Below are 22,715 nucleotides of genomic sequence, written 5' to 3' on the forward strand. Positions count from 1 at the left end.
TGCCGTTTTTTGCTAATTGTATGAATAGCGATTCTGTAATGGTGCTCGGCCGTCTCCCGTCTCTCCTCCTAACCAATAATCAGGTATTACAAGAAGAAAAACGAAAGAAAACCCGCTCAAAAAATCCATCTGTCCTGCTTAGTTTTTAAATGATTCATTCTAATCTGGAGGCCGTCCATGTGAGACATTCAATGCTTTTCTTCGTTCTATTTCATTTTGTATATAAAGGTTCAGAATGTGATCAAAGCCAGCATAGCTCTCAAACAGGGCTCATGCAGCATTTACCATGATTCCTCAAGGATGGTTTTGCCTTGTGCTGAGTGCCAGTGAAAAAAGGCTGTATTTTGCATATCCTAATACATCAACAGCATCTATGAATATTTCATGAAGGCTTGGCTGTTGGAAAGGTCAGCGTGCTGGATGGAGTACACTCTGTTGCTTCTAGAGACTAGTAGAGGGAGAAACCACAAAAAACATTTGTCGTAATGATATATTATATATACACTCCCTAAAGCTGTTTATTCTCGCAGTTGGTAGTTTATATGTGATGTCCATGCCAGAGGAGGCTGGTGGGAGGAGCTGTAGAAGGACGGGCCTCATTGTAACAACTGAAATGGCATATATGGAACGGAGTCAAACCTGGTTTCCATATGTTTGATAACATTCAATTTATTCCATTCCAACCATTACAATGAGCCCGTCCTCCTATAGCTCATCCCACCATCCTCCTCTGGTCCATGCACCTTATTCATTACGCCCGGGGCCTACGCCTTACAGAATTCCTTGGAAGGACATGAGATGAGAACATGGAGGTACTAGAATGGAATCTCACCCAGCCTCATTGTTCCACTAAGGGTTCTGACACTTCCAAGGCGTCCAATCTTCAGCTCCTCATCTGAATTCCGCAAGCAGAGTCAATCTATCCCGGGGTGAACGGCTAGAGACACTGCTCTCATCCAGGGGGATGGGATTATTTCAAAGGGAAACGGCTCCTTCCCTTAACTGCTGCCCGACCTTCAGCGCCTGCAGCTCTGCCCAAGTGTGCATGACGGAAATGCATATAGGCAGCAAGAGAGAGTAGGGGGGAATGGCCAGGCTAATCGTGCATTAGGGAAGGATACTGAAGTGCCGAGCAGGTAGAGGCAACCGGCCTTAGCCAACTACGCGCATAAGGGAATGAAGAGGGTTGGCTGTCGGCTGTGTGTACGTGCGCTCAGAGAGAGTGGTTTGGCTGATGTGTGTGTGTGTGTGAAAAGGTAAAAGCGAAGCTTGGGCTTATTTCGCAGTTAATGAGCCTGCTGGGAGGATTTTGTTCCCGTTTCCAATCTATTTGTTTGTGGCCCTCTCTCTGCTTGGTGTAGGAGGGATGTATATTAATCATCATAGATCATTGTGTTCTAGTACAGCAAAGGTCCTGCCACCCTGGGGTTCGTTCAGGATCGTTAAAGTCCTGTAGGCGTTTTAAAAATGTTCCACACCGTTCAACATAACCGACAAGGTTGAGTAATTGGTTGCGAAAACGCTCTGTTTAAATTAGAAGTTAGAACTAAGTGGTCTTCTAGCAGTTTATTTTATTAACCACTAATTCTTAACCATTTCGATTATAAACGTTCCCCTATTTCATTACACCCCATATTGTTTATGATAGAGAGTGGAACAGTTTACAGCTCCATATTTGGTCTGTTGATGTTAATTTCCCCCTATGACAAATACCAGGGCTTTATTTACGGTGTCCTTGGTTATATTATTTGGCCTTGCTGGGCTGGCAGGCGTGTAGAGACTGAGGAAGAGGCAGGCACTGATATACAAGCTCCCGTTAAAATGGGCATGAAAGTAGTTCCAATCCAACCATCGCCATACAGCTGCGGTTATTTTTAGAGGCTTTTATCTTTAGATGAAACTCTAAAGTAACAAGTCCATATATTTTATTCTATGGAATGCAGGCCAGCACCAGTAATTAACCTATCTAGGTGTGAGTTGTTGCTATTTGAATAGAGACCAAACAAATCTGAAATTCTAGTGATTTACTTAATTGAAAGGAACCAATTGGGTTCAATGTAACCAGACTACACCACACTAGTTTTTTTGTGGAGTTTATTCAGGGAGGCCTAGTGCCTCAGTTTCTTCCTGTATGCTAGAGCAAGGCAGAAGATTCATGACCTACTCAGAGACTGGGGAAATAGAGGGCCAATTCCACCATGTATCAAAAATAGCTACGACAAATAAGTCCTGAGGTAGTCTGAAATCATTTTAAAACCTTCATGTCTTGGAAAGTTTGGATGCGGACGGTGATATGTGTTAGTGATCTCCTGCTGAATGTAGCTGCACCTTTTCTACTATCAGTACGAGGTTCTTTTCTCATTGTAACATTTTATTTACTGATATGCCTTCTGGAAAAACAGACGCTACTAGTAACTGCATCACTGCTCAGAAGACGAGACAACTCTTCATTGAGAAACTGACAGATGCGTGTTCTCTCAAAAAGCGACAGCGGAACTTCAGCGGATTTAAAACGTGAACCACTCCCTCAACTAAAGAGCCCAATGCAGAGGGAAGCACTCTTTACGGACATATAAACATCTCGTCACAAGTGTATGTGGGAGAGAGTGGAGGACTAGTAATCAATGTGGAAATAGCAAGCTGATTGCATCAGTTTTTATATGTTGCATACACCCGTCAAATCCTCTCAGGTCTCGAAAAGTGCATATGGTCTACACCCCTCAAACTCAACTCTGGACCTCGAAGCCATTTCCACTGCCTTTTCTCATTGTTCCCCTTAATCAGGGACTGATTTAGATCTGGAACACCAGGTGGGTGGAGTTAATTATCAGGTAGAACAGAAAACCAGCAGGGTCCAGACCTTGTAGGAGAGAGTGGAGTATCCCTGGTCTAGACTCTAGGGGTTGTTTTGGTATTGGTCCATAATATCCACTAACTGGACCCTATGGTTGAACCATCCACACAGACTCTCTGGGTTTGAATGACATGAACCATTTGTTTTGGTGACATGTTCAACAATGTTTCTGTGAATAACAGATCAAGTTATTACAACAGCTGACGGTACTTTCTATCTGGGTCATAGTCAAGAGATGTTCTGTAATGATATTGTAGCGAACGGCAGGGCATGGAAGAGAATCCAGGCCGCTGGCGTGAAAGGAAGTCACCCTACGCATTGTGCCAATAGGTTTAACCCACTTTGTGGGAATTGTAACATGTCTCATGAAGCGATTTTACCTTCCCCAAACGTTGGGGCAGGGAAGCGGACCTGCGTCGCTGGTGTGAAAGGCAAACCCCCTACACATCGCACCAATAGGGAAAATCCACTTTGTGGGAATTGTAATGTGGCTGAAAAAGCGAGGATCACGACAACATTGATATTGGATCAAAATGATGGTCTATTTCAAATAGAATTGCTTGGTAAAACATGTTCTCCTCCTCTCTAAATAATTTAAAACAGCTGCCCAGGCTATAATTCAACTAACAAGCAACCGTGATGATATGAAAAACAGTGGAGCAGCACCTGTGACTACAAATGACATAGTGGGATACGTAGACTTTGTTTAAACGGGCAGCCCAATTCTGCTCTTTTGCCCAATTATTGTCGATACCTCTGATCTAGATACACAAATGCACCATGGTGCTACAATGGTACTTTCATGTATACCATGGTATAGTCTGAATCATGGAAATGTACCATGTTTTTAGCCTTGAAATATGATGGTACCACCAAGCACCTAAATAATCCCATGGTATTTCATCATGTAGACAATGGATAATGGAAATACCATGGATTTAACCTGCATTATACATTCTACCATGGTAACGCACAACCATAGTAGTACCATTGTGTTTTTTTCATTGTACTACTATGGTACATTTTTGTAAGCGGTAATTGGTCAAAAGATACAAAAATCCCTCAAGAAACATACTGCAGATTGGTGAAAAAAGATGCATATGTATGTGATTTATATGGACATGATTGACACCCTGAAGACAATGGACAATATTGATCGGGAGATTCTTATGGCTCGCTTTGATGTTGAATCACTATACAAACATCCCCCACCAGGCAGGCCTAGAAGCCTTGGAAGCTCTGGCACACTTAGTCAACGACCCAGTGGTACACTGTCTTAGTCAACAACCCAGTGGCACACTGTCTTAGTCAACGACCCAGTGGCACACTGTCTTAGTCAACGACCCAGTGGCACACTGTCTTAGTCAACGACACAGTGGTACACTGTCTTAGTCAACGACCCAGTGGCACACTGTCTTAGTCAACGACCCAGTGGTACACTCCCTAGCACTAACTGTATTGTTGAACTTGCTGAGATTATTCTGACTGAGAACTTTTTCATGTTTGAAAATGAAATGTTCATTCAACAAAAGGGAACTGCTGTGGGTACTAAAATGACACCGAATTATGTCCATCTGTATGTGGGGTTGTTTGAGAATAATTGTAATTTTCAGCCCTAACAGTCCATTCTTGGGCCAAATCAAGCTCTGGAAACGCTTCATTGATGACACATCTCTTCTATTCCAGGGCACAGCAGAGGAACTTCATCAATTCCACTCCTTCATGAATACAAGCAGTGAGCATCTGAAATTCACGCTCACCTTTCATGCAGATGTAACACGTTTTCTGGACATTTTGACAAAGGGGGTGGCTTTAGCACGGACCCATACAGGAAGCCGACGGATAGGAATTCCCTGTTACGCGGAAACAGCTTCCACCCTACACCCCCGAAAAAGAGTCTCCTATCTGCCAATACAGTTGCATATGCAGGATCTGTAGTACACAGAGTGACTATGACAAGCGTACTGTCTGGATGAGCGCTTCAGACAACGGTGTTGTCCAGAGTATTTGCTGCACGACGCACTGGACAGTTACAAAAATATGACCCAGGATGACAGCCTCACTCCCAAACCTCCCCACCCCCCTGACCAACAAGTCCTTTGCTTTCTTCAATACTCCTCACTTGGCTAACAGTTTGACCACATAAACACTGGTACATCTTGAGCACTGACCAGACCTTTGCAGGTTGGATCTTCCACCGGTGCCAAGTAGCACCTTCCTAGACAATTTGCGGGATGGTAATTACAGATGTGGCCAATGTACCCACTACCCAGTGTAACTTTATGAACAAATACACAACATTCAATCACCCCATCGCGGGCAAGTGTTATACCCCTGAAAGGGGGGAAAATATAGAAATAAACCACACAGAGATGTACCTTTGGTTTCAAGTCACTTGTAATGAGTGTTTTCATATAAAACCATTTACATACACTACTGCTCAAACATTTTAGAACACCTACTCATTTTTTATTTTTTATTTTTAACTATTTTCTGCATTGTAGAATAATAGTGACAACATCAAAACTATGAAATAACACAAATGGAATCATGTGGTATCCAAAAAACTGCTAAACAAATGTAAATGTATTTATATTTGAGATTCTTCAAATGACAGCTTTGCACACTCTTGGCATTTTCTCAACCAGTTTCACCTGGAATGCTTTTCCAACAGTCTTGAAGAAGTTCCCACATATGCTGAGCACTTGTTGGCTGCTTTTCCTTCACTCTGCGGTCCGACTCATCCCAAACCATCTCAATTTGGTTGAGGTCAGGGGATTGTGGAGGCCAGGTCATCTGATGCAGCACTCCATCACTCTCCTTCTTGGTAAAATAGCCCTTACACAGCCTGAAGGTGTGTTGGGTCATTGTCCTGTTGAAAAACAAATTATAGTCCCTAGGGTTGCAAAGGGTCGGAACCTTTCCGGTAAATTTCCATGGGAAGTTGAGCCTGGGAATTTGGGGAATTTTGCTTAAATTCAAAAAAGTTTGCTTATAACAGTGAACCTTTTTTTGTGGGATACACATAAGGCAATTCTAGGTCTTGTGGCATATTTTGGTTAAACTATCTCCAATTCAATGGAGTTGCAACCCTCTGCATGCACAGTGCATTCTTCCATCACATGTGCAGTGCACTCTTCCATTGCATGTACAGCTGATTCTCAAGACTTGCACACTAATGAGATGCATTTGAGTCCACACTACTACACTGTCTGAGCCAAGGACTACATGCTTTCTGGTAAGTTTACAGTACTGGGTGGGGTGAATATATTTAATATGACAAATGTAAACAGTAGTCTACAGAAAAGTGTGTTTTTAAATCAGTTCTAACTTGATAACAATTTCTGCTAGTTAGTTTTTGCATTCTTGTGTGGGTTTTAGCTTGCTTGAGCCTGCTATCTGAGGAGTGTTAATTTACATTTTAAAACATGTATCTTACAAATTAGTTGTTTTAAACTAACTGCGTAACTATTTATCTGTACAGGGATTGTTTGTTGTTTTTTACTACATTTTTTCTAATCTTTCCAGGAAAATGTCACGGGCACTATCTGATGCGTGGAGACATTTCACTGCAGCTAATGTAGAAGGAAAAGCTGTGCACATTTGGAAATAATGTGCCAAATCATACAGTTGAAGTCAGAAGTTTACATACACTTTAGCCAAATACATTTCAACTCAGTTTCACAATTCCTGACATTTGAATCCTAGTAAAATTCCCTGTCTTAGGTCAGTTAGGATCACCACTTTATTTTACGAATGTCAGAATAATAGTAGAGTGATTTATTTCAGCTTTTATTTCTTTCATCACATTCCCAGTGGGTCAAAAGTTTACTCACACTCAATTAGTATTTGGTAGCATTGCCTTTAAATTGTTTAACTTGGGTCAAACGTTTCGGGTAGCCTTCCACAAGCTTCCCACAATAAGTTGGGTGAATTTTGGCCCATTCCTCCCGACAGAGCTGGTGTAACTGAGTCAGGTTTGTAGGCCTCCTTGCTTGACACACGCTTTTTCAGTTCTGCCCACAAATTTTCTATAGGATTGAGGTCAGGTCTTTGTGATGGCCACTCCAATACCTTGACTTTGTTATCCTTAAGCCATTTTTACTGTGTCTCGCCACCTTGGCCTGGATGAGGACAAGGTTCTTGGTAGTACACTTCCAAGCAAGGGCTTTGGGATGGAGATGCAATATTGCAGTCGTGCCAACATATCTCATCAGTCACCTGGTGGAAGGGAATTTGTGGATCTGAGGCTCTTTCCCCTGTTGCCTCCATCATCCTCCAAATCCCACCAACATAGGCCGCCTCAGAGCGCAACTGGTCCTTGTTTGGGAACACACACACCAAAGCAGATTTATTATCTGAGACCTTTTTAACGTTTATCCGCTAAAGCACAATCTGTGTATTTATGGGCAAATATGATGATACCTTTGGGTTCCCTCAGAACTTGGTCCTAAAGTACGTTTTGTACTGTAAATTCTGTACATGGTGTGTAGGCAGGAGGCTAGAACTCCTCATTACTGGGTGGGCGATGGTACTGCGTGTCTGAGCAGGCTATGCAATTAATTAAGCCATCCAAAGTATGCACAGCCAGTGCGTGAGTGCAACCTATATCACACATGGAAAGGCTCTCTCGTGAAAGAGATCCTGGTCTCAATGGGACTCCGAAATTAATGAATAAATAGACCGTCGCTAATTTGAATTTTTATTAGATTTTTTTAATCTATGGATTTCCAGCCTACCACTGCGCAAAGTGGCACAGCACTATACCACGACAAAGTGTATTCACAACAGTCTTGCTGACGAGCAGTGCGCGCTCCGACTGCGCTGATGCGTTTTCATTGGGTAGCAGCCCAGTGAACTTGTGCGGAGAGACGGAGAGAGAAGGAACCTGCGGGGTCCATTTAACACCAGTAGAGTGCACTCCGCTCCACACGCGCTGGGTCACTTCTCGAGGAAGAAACGGGCTGGTTTCTCCCCCTGCCTTTGCTGCACCTCCGAAACATTTTAAAGGATCGGGGTCCGTTTGAAGGACAACAGCGAATCTCCTCTCATGCCAGTGCGTGTTTAACGTTGGGAGGGAACAAATCTCCACTGTTTCGTTTCGTTTTAACGATTGAACACTGCAGTGTACAGTCCGACGTTTCACTTGGATTTTAGGAGTGCAAGCGCGGTGTGCGCTCATTCCCCTAACCATGGAATTATGGATAAAGTTGATGGTGTTGTACGGTTTCTGTTTAGGGGCAAGTGCTGAGAATGACGGCAGGTAAGCGCACACATATATACATCTTGTTCAATTGTCAAAAAAAATAATTATATAAATTATGTTGTTTTTGGAAGTGTTCAAATTGCGTTGGTGATTGTGGAATGTGGAGAAGGTGTTGCTCTCAAACTCTGAGCGAGTTTTTAAAGAGGTTAATGTGACCACGGAGATGCTATTGATTCCTAAATCCATGAACGCGACTTCCACATAGTGAGCATACGAGTCTGCAATGCATAGACTGAAACGTTGCTGATGTGCTGAAATGATTCGGGATGTATAGTCGCACTTGACGTACAGTGGAAGGAATATACCTATACCAGTGTAATCTATTTTCTTCTCCCTTATTTTCATAAATAATAACATAGTTGTTTATCTCGAATGAATGGTGTACTTTTAAATATATTAAATTAACATTAATTTATGTTTGTAATGTTTTTGCTGGTGCTTTTTGTTTGACATTCTTTATGTGGATCTACTAGGTCTATGTTAGTACGTAGGCCGAATACCACAGAGTTTCTTAACCATCTTTGGTAATACACAGTGTTTCGCTGTTTAGGCCTACATTTGCAAAAACCGAGTAGCCAGCAGCCTACTTTCTTTGCAAAGTCAGTTGCTTGGATTTCCCTCTCAATGAGCTGATATCACGCTGACAGCACCTACCTTGCCGGGTGGTTCATGTCCAAACACGAATCCGGTTAAGTATTTGGAAAGGAGAAAAGTGCCCAATCTAAAGAATGTTCCTGAGATTGAAATCTACATCTACCTTATCTGGTGCAGCTGTCATTTTTTGTCTCTCGCCATAAAAGGAATGTTATACACCTCTTAATAAGCAGTAATAAAAACATCATACTGACGAATTCCATTTTAGGTCATTGTATATAAAACGACCTATATACTTTTTTCTACCTATATACACAGTAAGCCCTCTGGTATTCCAGATATGTATTCCTTCAGGATACGTTTCCAAGCTTGTTTATTATTAAGACAGGTTCACTTTCACTGGACTGGCTCCAATGCACTTGCCTTGCAGTATTCATCATCATAAAGGCTGTTTCCTTTGGGAGAGTGATACAGTAGACTGAGGAACTGAAGGCTAGGTTTGCATCCTATATGGGACCCTATTCCCTGTGGAGTTCCCAATGGGCCCTGGTCCAAAGTAGTGCATTATATAGGCAATAGGGTGGCATTTCGGATTGGATCCTCAATCTGAGTGCTGGTCCTATGGTGCATTGAAGACAACCTTTATTCTGTATCTCCGTGGGATAGAGTTGCAGGTCTCACACTATAATTGGATTAGACTCCGTACAAATAGCAATAGAGTGAGACAGAGTTGTAGAGTATTTCTAAGACGTGATATTACTCCAATAGTGATCGCAGTCGAGCATTTTAATTTGGTTTTTCACCCCCATTTATTGTTGTCAGACAGACTGAGCCCTAAGCACAATCCATCCCTCACCGATACCTTACACAAATAAGGTTTCAGAGTCAATAGAATATTTCTTAGGGATTGATAGGGCTGAACTTTCCTACCTGTCTGTCGTTAAACACGGGTTGGGGCGTGTGTGTGTGAAGGTGAGAGTGTGTGAGTTATTGTATATGTTTGTGGATGTTTACTCCAGGTTCTTGGTCACAGTGTCTAATGTTAGGTAATGTTAATGTGTTGTGACAGGGCCACGGTCCCAGTCTGGTGAGTTGTGCTGATATTTCCCCATGATGCCCTTCCCTGCCCAACCCATAATGATAATTTACATTAAACGAGCAGCATACGTAATTAGCGTCACCCTCTGATGGAGCGCGGCTTGTCACGCGGGTCATTATTGGCCTATTTCCCCGGTTATAAACCTGGCCTGCTGACTTCAATCTAAATTCATAGGGAGAGGGTCCCGTGAGAACACTGTGGAGGAAAGTAATTTATTATCTGAACTAGCTGTTTGGAGGAGAGAGCTAATGGGCTAAGCTAGCAATTGAAGGGGGCGTCACCGCTCACTGGCCAGCCACAGCAAGGTCGTTTTGTCCTAGTGGTAAATTGGCTCAAAACAGGCCTGATTAATTACAGATTAACTATACCTGTAATTCCCTGTTGAGGGGTTTTCATTACTCATCAACATTGTTGTCAGTAATGTTTAGTCCAAGGATGAAAAATGGCGCTAGGCCAATCTTGTTGTGATGTGGTCTATAAGTGATTCTGTATTGTAATCAGGAAATGGGCTATCTGAGGTAAGGTCACAACACTTTACCTCGATGAAAGACTACACATCAGATAACATTTAAACGACTAGTTCGCTTTTTTTTTTTTAAAGCCACAATCCTGAGTTTGTATGTCAGACCATTAATCAGACCACTGAACAGCTAGGATGAGATATTTTATCCTAGTTGGAGAAAATCCAGATTCCCCCTTTAAATAGCCACTACTCATGGAGGCTATTTCTCTATGATGATGTCGCCACATTGCTTTGCCCCAGACACAGCCAATACATTCCAATCCTCCTCTCTCCAAGTTACTGCTCCAAACTATGTCCTCACTCTCCTTCCAAACATCCTTAGTATATTCTAACAACATTAGACCTTCAAAGATAGACAGACCTTATTTTATCCCCCAGGGTTGATGTTAAAATACGTGAATAAGTGTATACAGAGAGACCAAGCCATTTTCCTGGACATTGGTCAAAGTCATTCAGCAGGACTAGTGAAAAAGGCTACATGTCAACCGGTGCTTACAGAAGTGTGTGGTACTAGTCGTTTTCAGAATAGAAGCGAACCACTTTCATGAACATTTATGAAGCGATGCGCTCTTTAACATGTGTGTGCTACTTGTCCTCAGGTATTTAGATTAAATGTGTATGCAAAGGTTGTGTGTGTGTGTGTGTGTGTGTGTGTGAGAGAGAGTGTCACTGTCAAGCAACATTGCAGCCATAGATTGTTATTATTACTCTCATCATTCTGAGGGACACTTTTAAGACAGATTATTATCATGCCATATAATAATGTCTCTTAGTGCCACTTAAGTGTCGGGTGCTGCTATATGAGCAATATGTCATCCTATTCATTGTCAAACAGCAGAGATTGGCCTATCTCACACACACACACACACACACACACACACACACACACACACACACACACACACACACACACACACACACACACATCCTGGGCTAGATGATGGACTGACATGGATCCTTTCCCGCAGCGTCTGTTGTGAACACCCTGTCTAGTGGTTTGTTTTCCTGATGAGGCACCAATGGAATGTCAAACGTGATAATTCTGTGCTTCAGTTCCTTCACAGCTTACTGCAATGTAGTATTATTCATACACAGAAGGTCAGACATAGACATGGATAAAGAAGGATAAAGACACACATCTATCTGATCTGCCGTTACGCAATTATTCTACAGCGCACCGTGTTCAGAATGATTACAGTAATAACACAATATGAATTTTACATGGAGAATTTGATGGGACATCACTCCAACATACCGTAGTGTATAACTGACCTAGTCATAATTCAGTTCTACTTTGATAAATCGTGTTATAACAGCACAGTTGTGTGCATGATTCTGCCGTGTTCCAACAGCCGAGGGCTACGCTCAGTTTTATGACTGATGGAGGCGTGGTAGAGATGGAGGGAGAGAGTGGTAGAGATGGAGGGAGAGAGTGGTAGAGATGGAGGGAGAGAGTGGTAGTGATGGAGGGAGAGAGTGGTAGAGATGGAGGGAGAGAGTGGTAGAGATGGAGGGAGAGAGTGGTATAGATGGAGGGAGAGAGTGGTATAGATGGAGGGAGAGTGGTAGAGATGGAGGGAAAGCGTGGTAGAGATGGAGGGAGAGAGTGGTAGAGATGGAGGGAGAGAGTGGTAGAGATGGAGGGAGAGCGTGGTAGAGATGGAGGGAGAGCGTGGTAGAGATGGAGGGAGAGCGTGGTATAGATGGAGGGAGAGCGTGGTAGAGATGGAGGGAGAGAGTGGTATAGATGGAGGGAGAGAGTGGTATAGATGGAGGGAGAGAAAGAGATGGAGGGAGAGCGTGGTAGAGATGGAGGGAGAGAAAGAGATGGAGGGAGAGAGTGGTAGAGATGGAGGGAGAGAGTGGTAGAGATGGAGGGAGAAAGTGGTAGAGATGGAGGGAGAGAGTGGTATAGATGGAGGAAGAGAGTGGTATAGATGGAGGGAGAGAGTGGTATAGATGGAGGGAGAGAGTGGTAGTGATGGAGGGAGAGAGTGGTAGAGATGGAGGGAGAGAGTGCTAGAGATGGAGGGAGAGAGTGGTAATGGAGGGAGAGAAAGAGATGGAGGGAGAGCGTGGTAGAGATGGAGGGAGAGAATGGTATAGATGGAGGGAGAGAGTGGTAGAGATGGAGGGAGAGCGTGGTAGAGATGGAGGGAGAGCGTGGTAGAGATGGAGGGAGAGCGTGGTATAGATGGAGGGAGAGCGTGGTAGAGATGGAGGGAGAGAGTGGTATAGATGGAGGGAGAGAGTGGTATAGATGGAGGGAGAGAAAGAGATGGAGGGAGAGCGTGGTAGAGATGGAGGGAGAGAGTGGTAGAGATGGAGGGAGAGAAAGAGATGGAGGGAGAGAGTGGTATAGATGGAGGGAGAGAGTGGTATAGATGGAGGGAGAGAAAGAGATGGAGGGAGAGCGTGGTAGAGATGGAGGGAGAGAGTGGTAGAGATGGAGGGAGAGAAAGAGATGGAGGGAGAGAGTGGTAGAGATGGAGGGAGAGAAAGAGATGGAGGGAGAGCGTGGTAGAGATGGAGGGAGAGAGTGGTAGAGATGGAGGGAGAGAGTGGTAGAGATGGAGGGAGAGAGTGGTAGAGATGGAGGGAGAGAGTGGTAGAGATGGAGGGAGAGAGTGGTATAGATGGAGGAAGAGAGTGGTAGAGATGGAGGGAGAGAGTGGTAGAGATGGAGGGAGAGAGTGGTAGAGATGGAGGGAGAGAAAGAGATGGAGGGAGAGAGTGGTAGAGATGGAGGGAGAGAAAGAGATGGAGGGAGAGAAAGAGATGGAGGGAGAGCGTGGTAGAGATGGAGGGAGAGAGTGGTAGAGATGGAGGGAGAGAAAGAGATGGAGGGAGAGAGTGGTAGAGATGGAGGGAGAGAAAGAGATGGAGGGAGAGCGTGGTAGAGATGGAGGGAGAGAGTGGTAGAGATGGAGGGAGAGAGTGGTAGAGATGGAGGGAGAGAGTGGTAGAGATGGAGGGAGAGAGTGGTAGAGATGGAGGGAGAGAGTGGTATAGATGGAGGAAGAGAGTGGTAGAGATGGAGGGAGAGAGTGGTAGAGATGGAGGGAGAGAGTGGTAGAGATGGAGGGAGAGAAAGAGATGGAGGGAGAGAGTGGTAGAGATGGAGGGAGAGAAAGAGATGGAGGGAGAGAAAGAGATGGAGGGAGAGCGTGGTAGAGATGGAGAGAGTGGTATAGATGGAGGGAGAGCGTGGTATAGATGGAGGGAGAGCGTGGTATAGATGGAGGGAGAGCGTGGTATAGATGGAGGGAGAGAGTGGTATAGATGGAGGGAGAGAGTGGTATAGATGGAGGGAGAGAGTGGTAGAGATGGAGGGAGAGAGTGGTAGAGATGGAGGGAGAGAGTGGTAGAGATGGAGGGAGAGAAAGAGATGGAGGGAGAGAGTGGTATAGATGGAGGGAGAGAGTGGTATAGCTGGAGGGAGAGAGTGGTAGAGATGGAGGGAGAGAGTGGTAGAGATGGAGGGAGAGAGTGGTAGAGATGGAGGGAGAGCGTGGTAGAGATGGAGGGAGAGAGTGGTATAGATGGAGGGAGAGAGTGGTATAGATGGAGGGAGAGAGTGGTAGAGATGGAAAGAGAGAGAGATGCAGAGTGACAGAGAGTGCTTTCTCTTTCCCTCCCTCCCTCCCTCCCTCCCTCCCTCCCTCCCTCCCTCCCTCCCTCCCTCACCTCCTGTTCCACTGGCGTGGCATCACACGTCTCTTTATGAGGTGCCTCTCAAAGTTCATTTGCATCATCACCTGTTCGTTGGCATTGCCGCCCTGCCTGCCCGCCGCACAGGGTCGACTACATTGCCACTTTTTTGTGTTGCAAAAACGCTTCAGGCAAACCAATTATCATCCTCCCACTCAGTTGGCGAGGCTATGCCCGCAATATCATATCACTTTTAGGCTCTATTAGTTTTACGCTGGTGGATAAAAATTACCCCTGAATAATAACAGCCAAGGAGTTATGTTTAAATTAGTAAAACGATGATGAACCAATTTGCAGCAACTCTTCCTCCTCGTTATTATGTGTTAATCAGCTATTTTAATGATGTTTTTCACCCGTTGATCCACATTCAATATTGATAGTTATTAGCAAGGCATGCTATTAGCCATCAGCAGAGGGTTTATGTGTTTTCAGTGCAAGCTGTGGCAATGGGACTATATCCCTGTATCTGACCAGTTGCTCAGTGTGTGTGTGTGTGTGTGTGTGTGTGTGTGTGTGAGTGACCTGTGGCTCCATCTGCTCAGTGGTCCTGCTGTGTGTGCGCGGTAACACTCGGCCCCCAATTCACAATCATGTTTGGCAATCAATTCCAGAGCCCTCTCCTCTGCTTCTTTATCTTCTCCTCCCTTCTCCTCTTCTCTTCTCTCCTCCTCTCTCTATTTCTCTCCTTAACATTCCCAATGTGTCTCCTATTGGATTGTGCTCAGGGCTCCTGATTTTCTCTCTCTCTCTCTCTCTCTCTCTCTCTCTCTCTCTCTCTTTGCCAGCCATGCTGCGTACAAACATTTTCCCTGGTCCTGCCATTTCCACTTAGCATCTTCCATCAGACTTTCTCTCCTGTGAAGTGATTGGCAGCGGGGACAGACATTAGCATTTCCAGAGTTTTGGCAATGGAGGCTAACTGAATGGGATAGCAGGAGGGTAGGACGTGTCCCGCATGCACAACCACGTCAATCTCAGTCTCCTCAGCCCTCAATGCTGAGGCACGATAGAGCAAGGCAAGATGCCCCCTTCTGCCAAGTGTTTTTTTCAAGACACCTTTGACTACTTTGTTTCGATAACAAGCAATCAGAACCTTGATCTCTCTGTCGTTACAAAACGTTCAGATATAAATTAATTGTCTAGAACGGAGATGATTCTGTGTCATGTAGAATTTAGAATTCCGTCAGCTCTGTTCGTTCTATTTCTACTGTCTCTGATTCATTTAGCTAACGTCAGAGAACACAACCATGCTCTGATCGTTGTCCCCATCCGAGGCATCCTTAAATGGGCTTAATCTTTCTCTATTTCCTGTTAAAAATATGTTGTGCTGTGCTTCCACTACAGATAAATAAGTAATCCTACTCTACTCTGCCAAGAAGCTATTTCTCTGAAATAGAACAGAACGTAACGTCAGTTCACAGAAACATAATTTAGGCTGGTTTTCCTACAAGAACTGTCATAAGGTATTTGCCCATTGCCAGGATGAAAACGGCTCTAGCCTCATGTTCTCTTTCCTATTTCTGAAAGATGGCATTATCCTTCCCCACTTTCTTTAATAGCAAATGACATTCTGACATTCTGCTTCTGATAATGTTTCATTTGGACGTTGGCACACAGACAGTCGATGCTCATGACGCCTCTACCTCGTTTGGTTTTGGCACTCAGAGCAGGAGCTTGTTCAACTGTGACGTTCAGATTGAACTGTGTTGTGCAGAGCAGATAGGACTGTCTGTCATGCCATTGTGTCAGGTCTATTCCTTTTATTTCTATCTGCGATGTTCAGAACATTTCACATCACTGAATACACCCCAGTCTGAAGATGGGGGGGGGATCACATTATGAACGTCACAATGATAACTCACCACAGTCTAATCTCTAAACACACACGCACACACACACACACACACACACACACACACACACACACACACACACACACACACACACACCTTCATTCTGAGCTATGGGAGTCTCTGCCTGGCCCCACAGATTAAAGTGTCAGTGATCACTGATGTGGAGAGAAGCTTGTCGTATTATTTACATTGGGTCCTGTTCTTCTGTAGTCTCACCCATAAGTCTTCAGCTCTGACATCACACCAACCAACATGGCTCCCCTGTGCAATAAATGCCAACATGCTGATTGGGAAATGTCCTGAGTTTTTGTGCCAGCTCGCTCACGGATAAATTTGTTTACTTTCCTTACACATTCTGAGGGACATGGGAGGAGCTTCGCATTTGGAAAACAAGTAACATTTAATTATGTGCTGGGTAAAGAATGAACAAACACATATTCAGTCTGCCAGTCAGTGCCTTGGGCTTTGTTTTGAATGAGACTTCTCTCTCTCTATCTCTCTATCTCTCTATCTCTATCTCTCTCTCTCTCTCCCTCCCCTGGCTTGGTGGGCAAGAACCAACAGACCCTGCTGGCTTTTAAATTCGTCCATTTTAATTGGCTGTGAACTGATAGAGCTGTCTCCTGACAGGTGGCCTCGGCAGATGGCCTCGTCCAATGGGCTGTGTCGCTACGGCGCCCGCATCGACTGCTGCTGGGGATGGACCCGGCGCTCCTGGGGCCACTGCCAACGTGAGTAGTGCCAACTCTACCGTGCCCGCTGCTGGGTTAGGGTTACCGGGGGCAACCAGGGTTTCCGACAGGGGTTGCCGTGGGTTACCAGGGTGTAGCTGCTGGGATCTAACCACAATTAGGATGTAGAAAGAGGATTAAACACCCGTCTAGAATCAATCAAATGTATTTATAAAGCCCTTTTTTACATCAGCAAATGTCACAAAGTGCTGTACAGAAGACATATAGTAACTAAGGGCTCTGAAACACACACTCTACCAACGAGCACACGGAACACACACTTGTTCATAGGCACATATGTGGACGTACACACACACAAAGTGAAAAATACACTTGACATTTTCACTGCTGCTGTTGAGTTTTCCGTGTTGTGGGAACGATATTCTAGCCGTGAATAAGGCTCTAGTGAGCAGATTCCCATTATACGCTTGTAGCCATGTAAACAGATAATTGTAAATGATTGCTGTGAGTGTATATTTAGTAAATGTCATGTATATGTAAATGCAGGTGTGCAGGGAATCCATTTGGTGACATGTTGAGTAAATCCAGTCATGGATTCAGAGGATGCCCCTACTGTAAATATACCTTGTTTTGCCAGAATGAGCCTACTGTAGCCTCAATATACCTCATTTTACTAGAATGAGCCTACTGTAGCCTCAATATACCTCGTTTTACTAGAATGAGCCTACTGTAAATATACCTTGTTTTGCTAGAATGGGCTTACTGTAGCCTCAATATACCTCGTTTTACTAGAATGAGCCTACTGTAGACTCAATATACCTCGTTTTACTAGAATGAGCCTACTGTAGCCTCAATATACCTCGTTTTACTAGAATGAGCCTACTGTAGCCTCAATATACCTCGTTTTACTAGAATGAGCCTACAGTAGCCTCAATATACCTCGTTTTACTAGAATGAGCCTACTGTAGCCTCAATATACCTCATTTTACTAGAATGAGCCTACAGTCGCCTCAATATACCTTGTTTTACTAGAATGAGCCTACTGTAGCCTCAATATACCGCGTTTTACTAGAATGAGCCTACTGTAGCCTCAATATACCTCGTTTTACTAGAATGAGCCTACTGTAACCTCAATATACCTCATTTTACTAGAATGAGCCTACTGTAGCCTCAATATACCTTGTTTTACTAGAATGAGCCTACTGTAGCCGCAATATACCTCGTTTTACTATAATGAGCCTACTGTAGCCTCAATATACCTCGTTTTACTAGAATGAGCCCACAGTAGCCTCAATATACCTTGTTTTACTAGAATGAGCCTGCTGTAGCCTCAATATACCTAATTTTACTAGAATGAGCCTACTGTAGACTCAATATACCTACTTTTATTAGAATGAACACATTTTGTGTAACAGTATTACATTATACCACCGTCTGATATTATATTGACCCTTAATAAAATATCCAGCCCTATGGACAAATATTGACTCTTATGGAAACAGAGAAGTATTGGCTGCTGCCATACTGTGTAATTATATCCTGCAGAGATGTGTGAATGATATTAATAGGGAGCTCTGAAAGTGTCGAGCAGCCTGACAAATGGGAGATACACTGCATGGCTTGCTGCACACATGATGGTACAGCTGTTGCTTCGGCTGCGGAAGTGTGATGGGTGACACAACGGGTTTACTTACGCACAACATGTAGAGAGTAGACAGAGAGAGGCTGGGCTGCATGTTGGCTCCGTCTCTGTCAATCTACTAACCTGGAAGCCTGGGGGTGGGGGAGGGGTTATAATGCTTTCATGTCATCGTCATTATACTTCACATCACCTTCATAACCTTTCACCTCATGCATTTTGTTTAGCTCTTTTGTTGTTGTTGTTTTTTTGCTAATCACTTGTCATGACTCATGCTATAATCATGCTAGATTTTTTGGTGTTTGTTCATGTTGTCGTTTTTAGACGAAACTAAAATGTCACACTGCTGGTCCCTGTCCAAAGGTATTTACTTCACGTTGAGCTCTATTGTTTCCGTTTGGCACTGGGCCTTCCATTGGATGCCTGGTCCCAGATCTGTTTGTGTTGTCCTACAATGACCAGAGAAGCTATCAAGACAGTACATACGGACCTGGGAGCAGGCTACTGTAATGGTGGCCCGCTTATTGCCCTTTCGTTCTCCCCTAGGCAAGGGTGTTGAGCTCAATAACCTTCACTTGGTTTAGGTTTGGCATCAGGCCCTCCTTTCAGACACTCTGTTATGGTGGTCGACCTCGTTCCCTTCCCTTCTCCCCTAGGTGAGAGTGTTAGTGTTGAGTTGAGTAACCTTAGTGCCTGTGGCCCACTTATTGTGTCAGATTAACATTCTGCCTCGCCGCCAGCTGACTCTCCTCTTTATCCCTCGCTCCTCATTTGAGGTGAAAAGAAAAACAGAATATGGTAATTGCATTCTCACATAGACCCTAGCTTGAGAAAAACAAGTTATGGTAATGACATAGCGACTCAGACTTAGAGCCAGACCAAGACTGTGCTGGGAGGGAACTCAAGAGACGAGGCTCAAGACAAAGTGGCAGAAATGGATGCTTTTGTGGTTGCTATTATTTGTGACAGCTAAGGCCCCAACATGTTGCTAGGCTAGTTAGCTAAGAGCTCTGCTGTCGTGTTGGCAGGAATCCCTGTACTCAATAAGTGTTGCTTCCTGGGCATTTTGGGCTCAGGTCCTCCCAGCTGTCCATGTTGGATCAGTCAGGAAGAGGAAGTTAGCTCCGTATACAGAATATAACATCATATATCAGACTAAATATTTGTTTTTATCCTGTTTGGGTTTAGCTCCATCCTCTGCATTGATTTGTAAGGCTGTCTTTCACCTGGTCAGTTCTCTCAGATCAGTGCAATGAAGGAGAAGACAGGAGGCAAGGAGAGGACAGAGTTTCTAGACAATTGAGAAATAGACAAGATCTACAGTGACAGGGATTAGCCGAGTAATCCGTGTTTCCGCTTGACGTTTGATTGACATGTTAAAGTCCTTTGGGTGAGTAGATACCTTTGACAGGACCTTGTTTCTGTTCATTAAACAGCAGTGTGTTATCTGTCTGTTTTCTCTAACACTGTTCCAAAGTACCCATCAGGAGTCTCACACATTCCATGTCAAGTACGAGAAAACGTTGAGTTCACCTCGGAGAGTCGTCCCCCCTCTCGGCAAAAGCTACTTTTACCCACCACCTGTTTTTGAAGGAAACCGTATCGTTTTCCCGCCAGCCAGTCTCAGACGTTGTGATAAATCAATGCCATAGGAGAAAAACCAGAATGTTCACTAACGCCTTCAAATGCCCCCGACCGAGCGTACCACACGAGTCCAATCACTCGAGACCTCAATCAGTACTCCATCATGTTGCCACAGGGCTGATTTAAACTTCGGAGACGGAGGGAGGCCAGTCGTCATGGATTACAGATTACACCACTGCAGTTCTGGGGCCGGCCCCGGAGATTAGATTGGTGGTGCTATCGGGTTCTGGCTGTCTCCAGCCCTGCAAGAGTTCAGTGATCGGTCTGGGTGACTGCTCACAAAGAATGGAGAACTGGAATGGGTCTGCCCCGAATTTAAAGCTCCCTGTCCCCAGAACTGAGAGAGAGAGAGGAGAGATGGGAGAGGGAGTGAGTGAGTGGAGATAGAGAGAGAGAGTGACAGAGAGAAATGGAGAAGGAGAGAGCAAGAGAGAGAGAGGGACAGAAAGAGAGAACCGAGAGGAAGAAAGAGAAAGCGAGAGATTTATTATAGGCCAAGCATTTCCATTGGTACTACACTGACATGTTATGCGATTGGGTGGTTTAAATCACAGGCAGCGTTACTTTACTTTATCCAAGTGCCACCATAAACAGAGATGCATTTGCCTTGCTAAGCATCTGCAGTATATCTCCAATGATTACATACACATCAGAATGTCCCTCAGGTTTAACTCACAGTCACGATGAGAATAGACCACTGGCAAATCAACAAGTTTTTCTTAGTCCTCACGTCCTAGTCGTTTAGTCATAACAAGCTCTCGGATTATGGCAAAGAGCTGCAAAAAATGATGGCAAAGAGCTGCAATTAATCAAACCAACACTAAACAAATGGCGGTGATTTTTTAAATGAATTTAATCAAATTGAAGCCTCCTCAGTTGCATCATATTCCATCTCTCTCATTCTCTCTCTCTCTCTTTCTCCTTTCTCTCTCTCGCTCTCCCTACAAATGGAATCCCAAATTAACTCTCCCTTACTGGTCTATTGCTTTGATCCCGGATTTTGGAAAGAAATCCAAAAGGATACCGATCTTCAGTGCAGTTTTGCCTGAGACTGTTTAGCCGGTTTCCCTCTCGAAGTACAAAGTAGCTTGGATTAGGAGAGGACTTTTAATTGGTAATGGAAGCCAATGAGTGAGTGACAAAATGGGTAAACTGATACAGTTTAACCAATACCCTGGCCGTGACCCTTCACCCTGAGGGTGAGGGGTCACACATTTCCAAATATAGGACAAATTTAAGCACCCATTAAATAATAATAGTCTTAAATAGCTTCTCTTTGTCTCGTTTTCTTCAAGGCCACTGATCTGCTAATAGCTGGATGGGGTAAATCCATTCAATAGAAAGTTAATCATGTAGTTTGATCTGTTAGTGGTAATGAGGTAAGTAAGAGACAAGGAAGGTAAGGTAATAAAAAGTACATGGATTCTCAAAGGGAGAAATCAATAGATTGTGTTTCAATTCAACCTGGGCCTAGGAAGGATCAAATACATTGTCAAATGTCAATCTGTTCATACCTAAGCACTTGTATCAATTATTTGTCAGACACAGAGAAATATGCTGCGGCCTCCTTCAAAATGTGGTGACGGTGATGGTATTTTTATCCATCAAAGGAATGGAGGAGGAAATTGAATTGAACATCACAGAATCTGTAGCCTGTGTGTTCGAAGAAAACGCCTTGTCTTTCTCCTCTCGGCTTGTGATGTGAACGTTCCACAAATATGCAATTAGCCAGCATGATGCCACGCGGTATCTCTGCGGAACCACGGCACAATTTGACCATCAATGTTACTAATTAAACGATCTAAACTCCCATTTGTAAACATATTTCAAACATAGCTATTAGCTACTGGCAACATTGCGTGATGAGAAGCATCCATTATCCATGGTGCTTATGCTAACTGCCATTTAAATTGAATTTTCACTTTGTTTCCCATTGACATCAATGCATTACTAGACTTAAGTAGAAGTTGGAATTCACCCCTGTGCTTACATTTAGTGTGATTGATCTAAACTTGAATTTGTAAGCATATTCAAGATGTAGCTACTAGCTACATTGCATGTTGCGAAGGGGACGTGCCATCCAATGCTCCATCCTCTGTGGTTGTAACCATGTAATGTGTGTGACTCCTTGTTATGCTTTGTGCATAATTTCAAGAATGCTTTACTCGTCAAAAAGAGCACGGCTCTCTGGCTCTCTCATGCCTTGATTCTGTTCTCTCATCCAACCAAGACAAAACGCCTGCTGGAATGTTATTTTCTTTGTGTTTGCACATTTGTTTTGCAGCAGGCGTCTTCGCTCTAACCCACAGAGTAGTCGGGAGAATACGGTGTCCGCCACAAGGTCAGCTGCTCCACATATTTCTTTCAAATAATTCTTGGCAAGACGAGGTCCTGAAGGCAGCGAGGCACACACATCCTCTGAATCCTGGCTTCACTGATTTATTAATAGTCACCCCCCCCCCTTCTCCCTCATCCTCCCCCCTTCCCCATCCCCTTGGCAAAGACATATCTCCTCCCTTTCTGGCTTGAGAACTCTGGTGCTGCAGCCACCGTTTGGCGTTCACACCAGCAGCATGACTGAGATGTTTGGCGTTCACACCAGCTCCACACTTGACTGAGAGCTATGTGATGCCCTCAGATGGCTAAGTGTTAGTTATTCATTTCCTGTGAGTTTTATATCCTCATATAAACTATATACAGCTGCCTAGCTAGTACATGGAAACTTCATCAACCAAGAGCCTATGTAAAATAATTGTAGTTCAATGTAGATGACTTCCCAATCTTCAAAATGGTACGCCTACATCAGTGATGGAAGGGGGGGCTCAGTCGGGGTCTCAGCT

At 44.1% G+C, this 22,715-nt stretch overlaps 1 protein-coding gene across 9 annotated transcripts in view; it reads left to right on the forward strand.

Annotated features, from left to right (window-relative positions):
* The first annotated feature begins 7,367 nt into the window (after positions 1–7,367).
* The window catches only part of LOC110497316 (nephronectin), a 56,943-nt gene continuing 41,595 nt past the window's right edge, over positions 7,368–22,715 (forward strand). For 3 of the 9 annotated variants that reach the window (XM_090210246.1, XM_090210249.1, XM_090210252.1), the window contains exons 1-3: positions 7,434–8,117; positions 16,531–16,631; positions 22,160–22,216. In XM_090210246.1, coding sequence (XP_090066372.1) covers positions 8,047–8,117; positions 16,531–16,631; positions 22,160–22,216 — 229 coding nt within the window. In that variant the 5' untranslated portion in view covers positions 7,434–8,046. Of the gene's footprint in view, positions 8,118–16,530; positions 16,632–22,159; positions 22,217–22,715 lie in introns of all 9 variants that reach the window. The other 6 variants (XM_090210247.1, XM_090210250.1, XM_090210248.1 and 3 more) reach the window with 4 other exon arrangements.

Source organism: Oncorhynchus mykiss, chromosome 19, assembly GCF_057628025.1.
Source record: "Oncorhynchus mykiss isolate SJ-2025 chromosome 19, ASM5762802v1, whole genome shotgun sequence".
NCBI classification, from domain to species: Eukaryota; Metazoa; Chordata; class Actinopteri; order Salmoniformes; family Salmonidae; genus Oncorhynchus; species Oncorhynchus mykiss.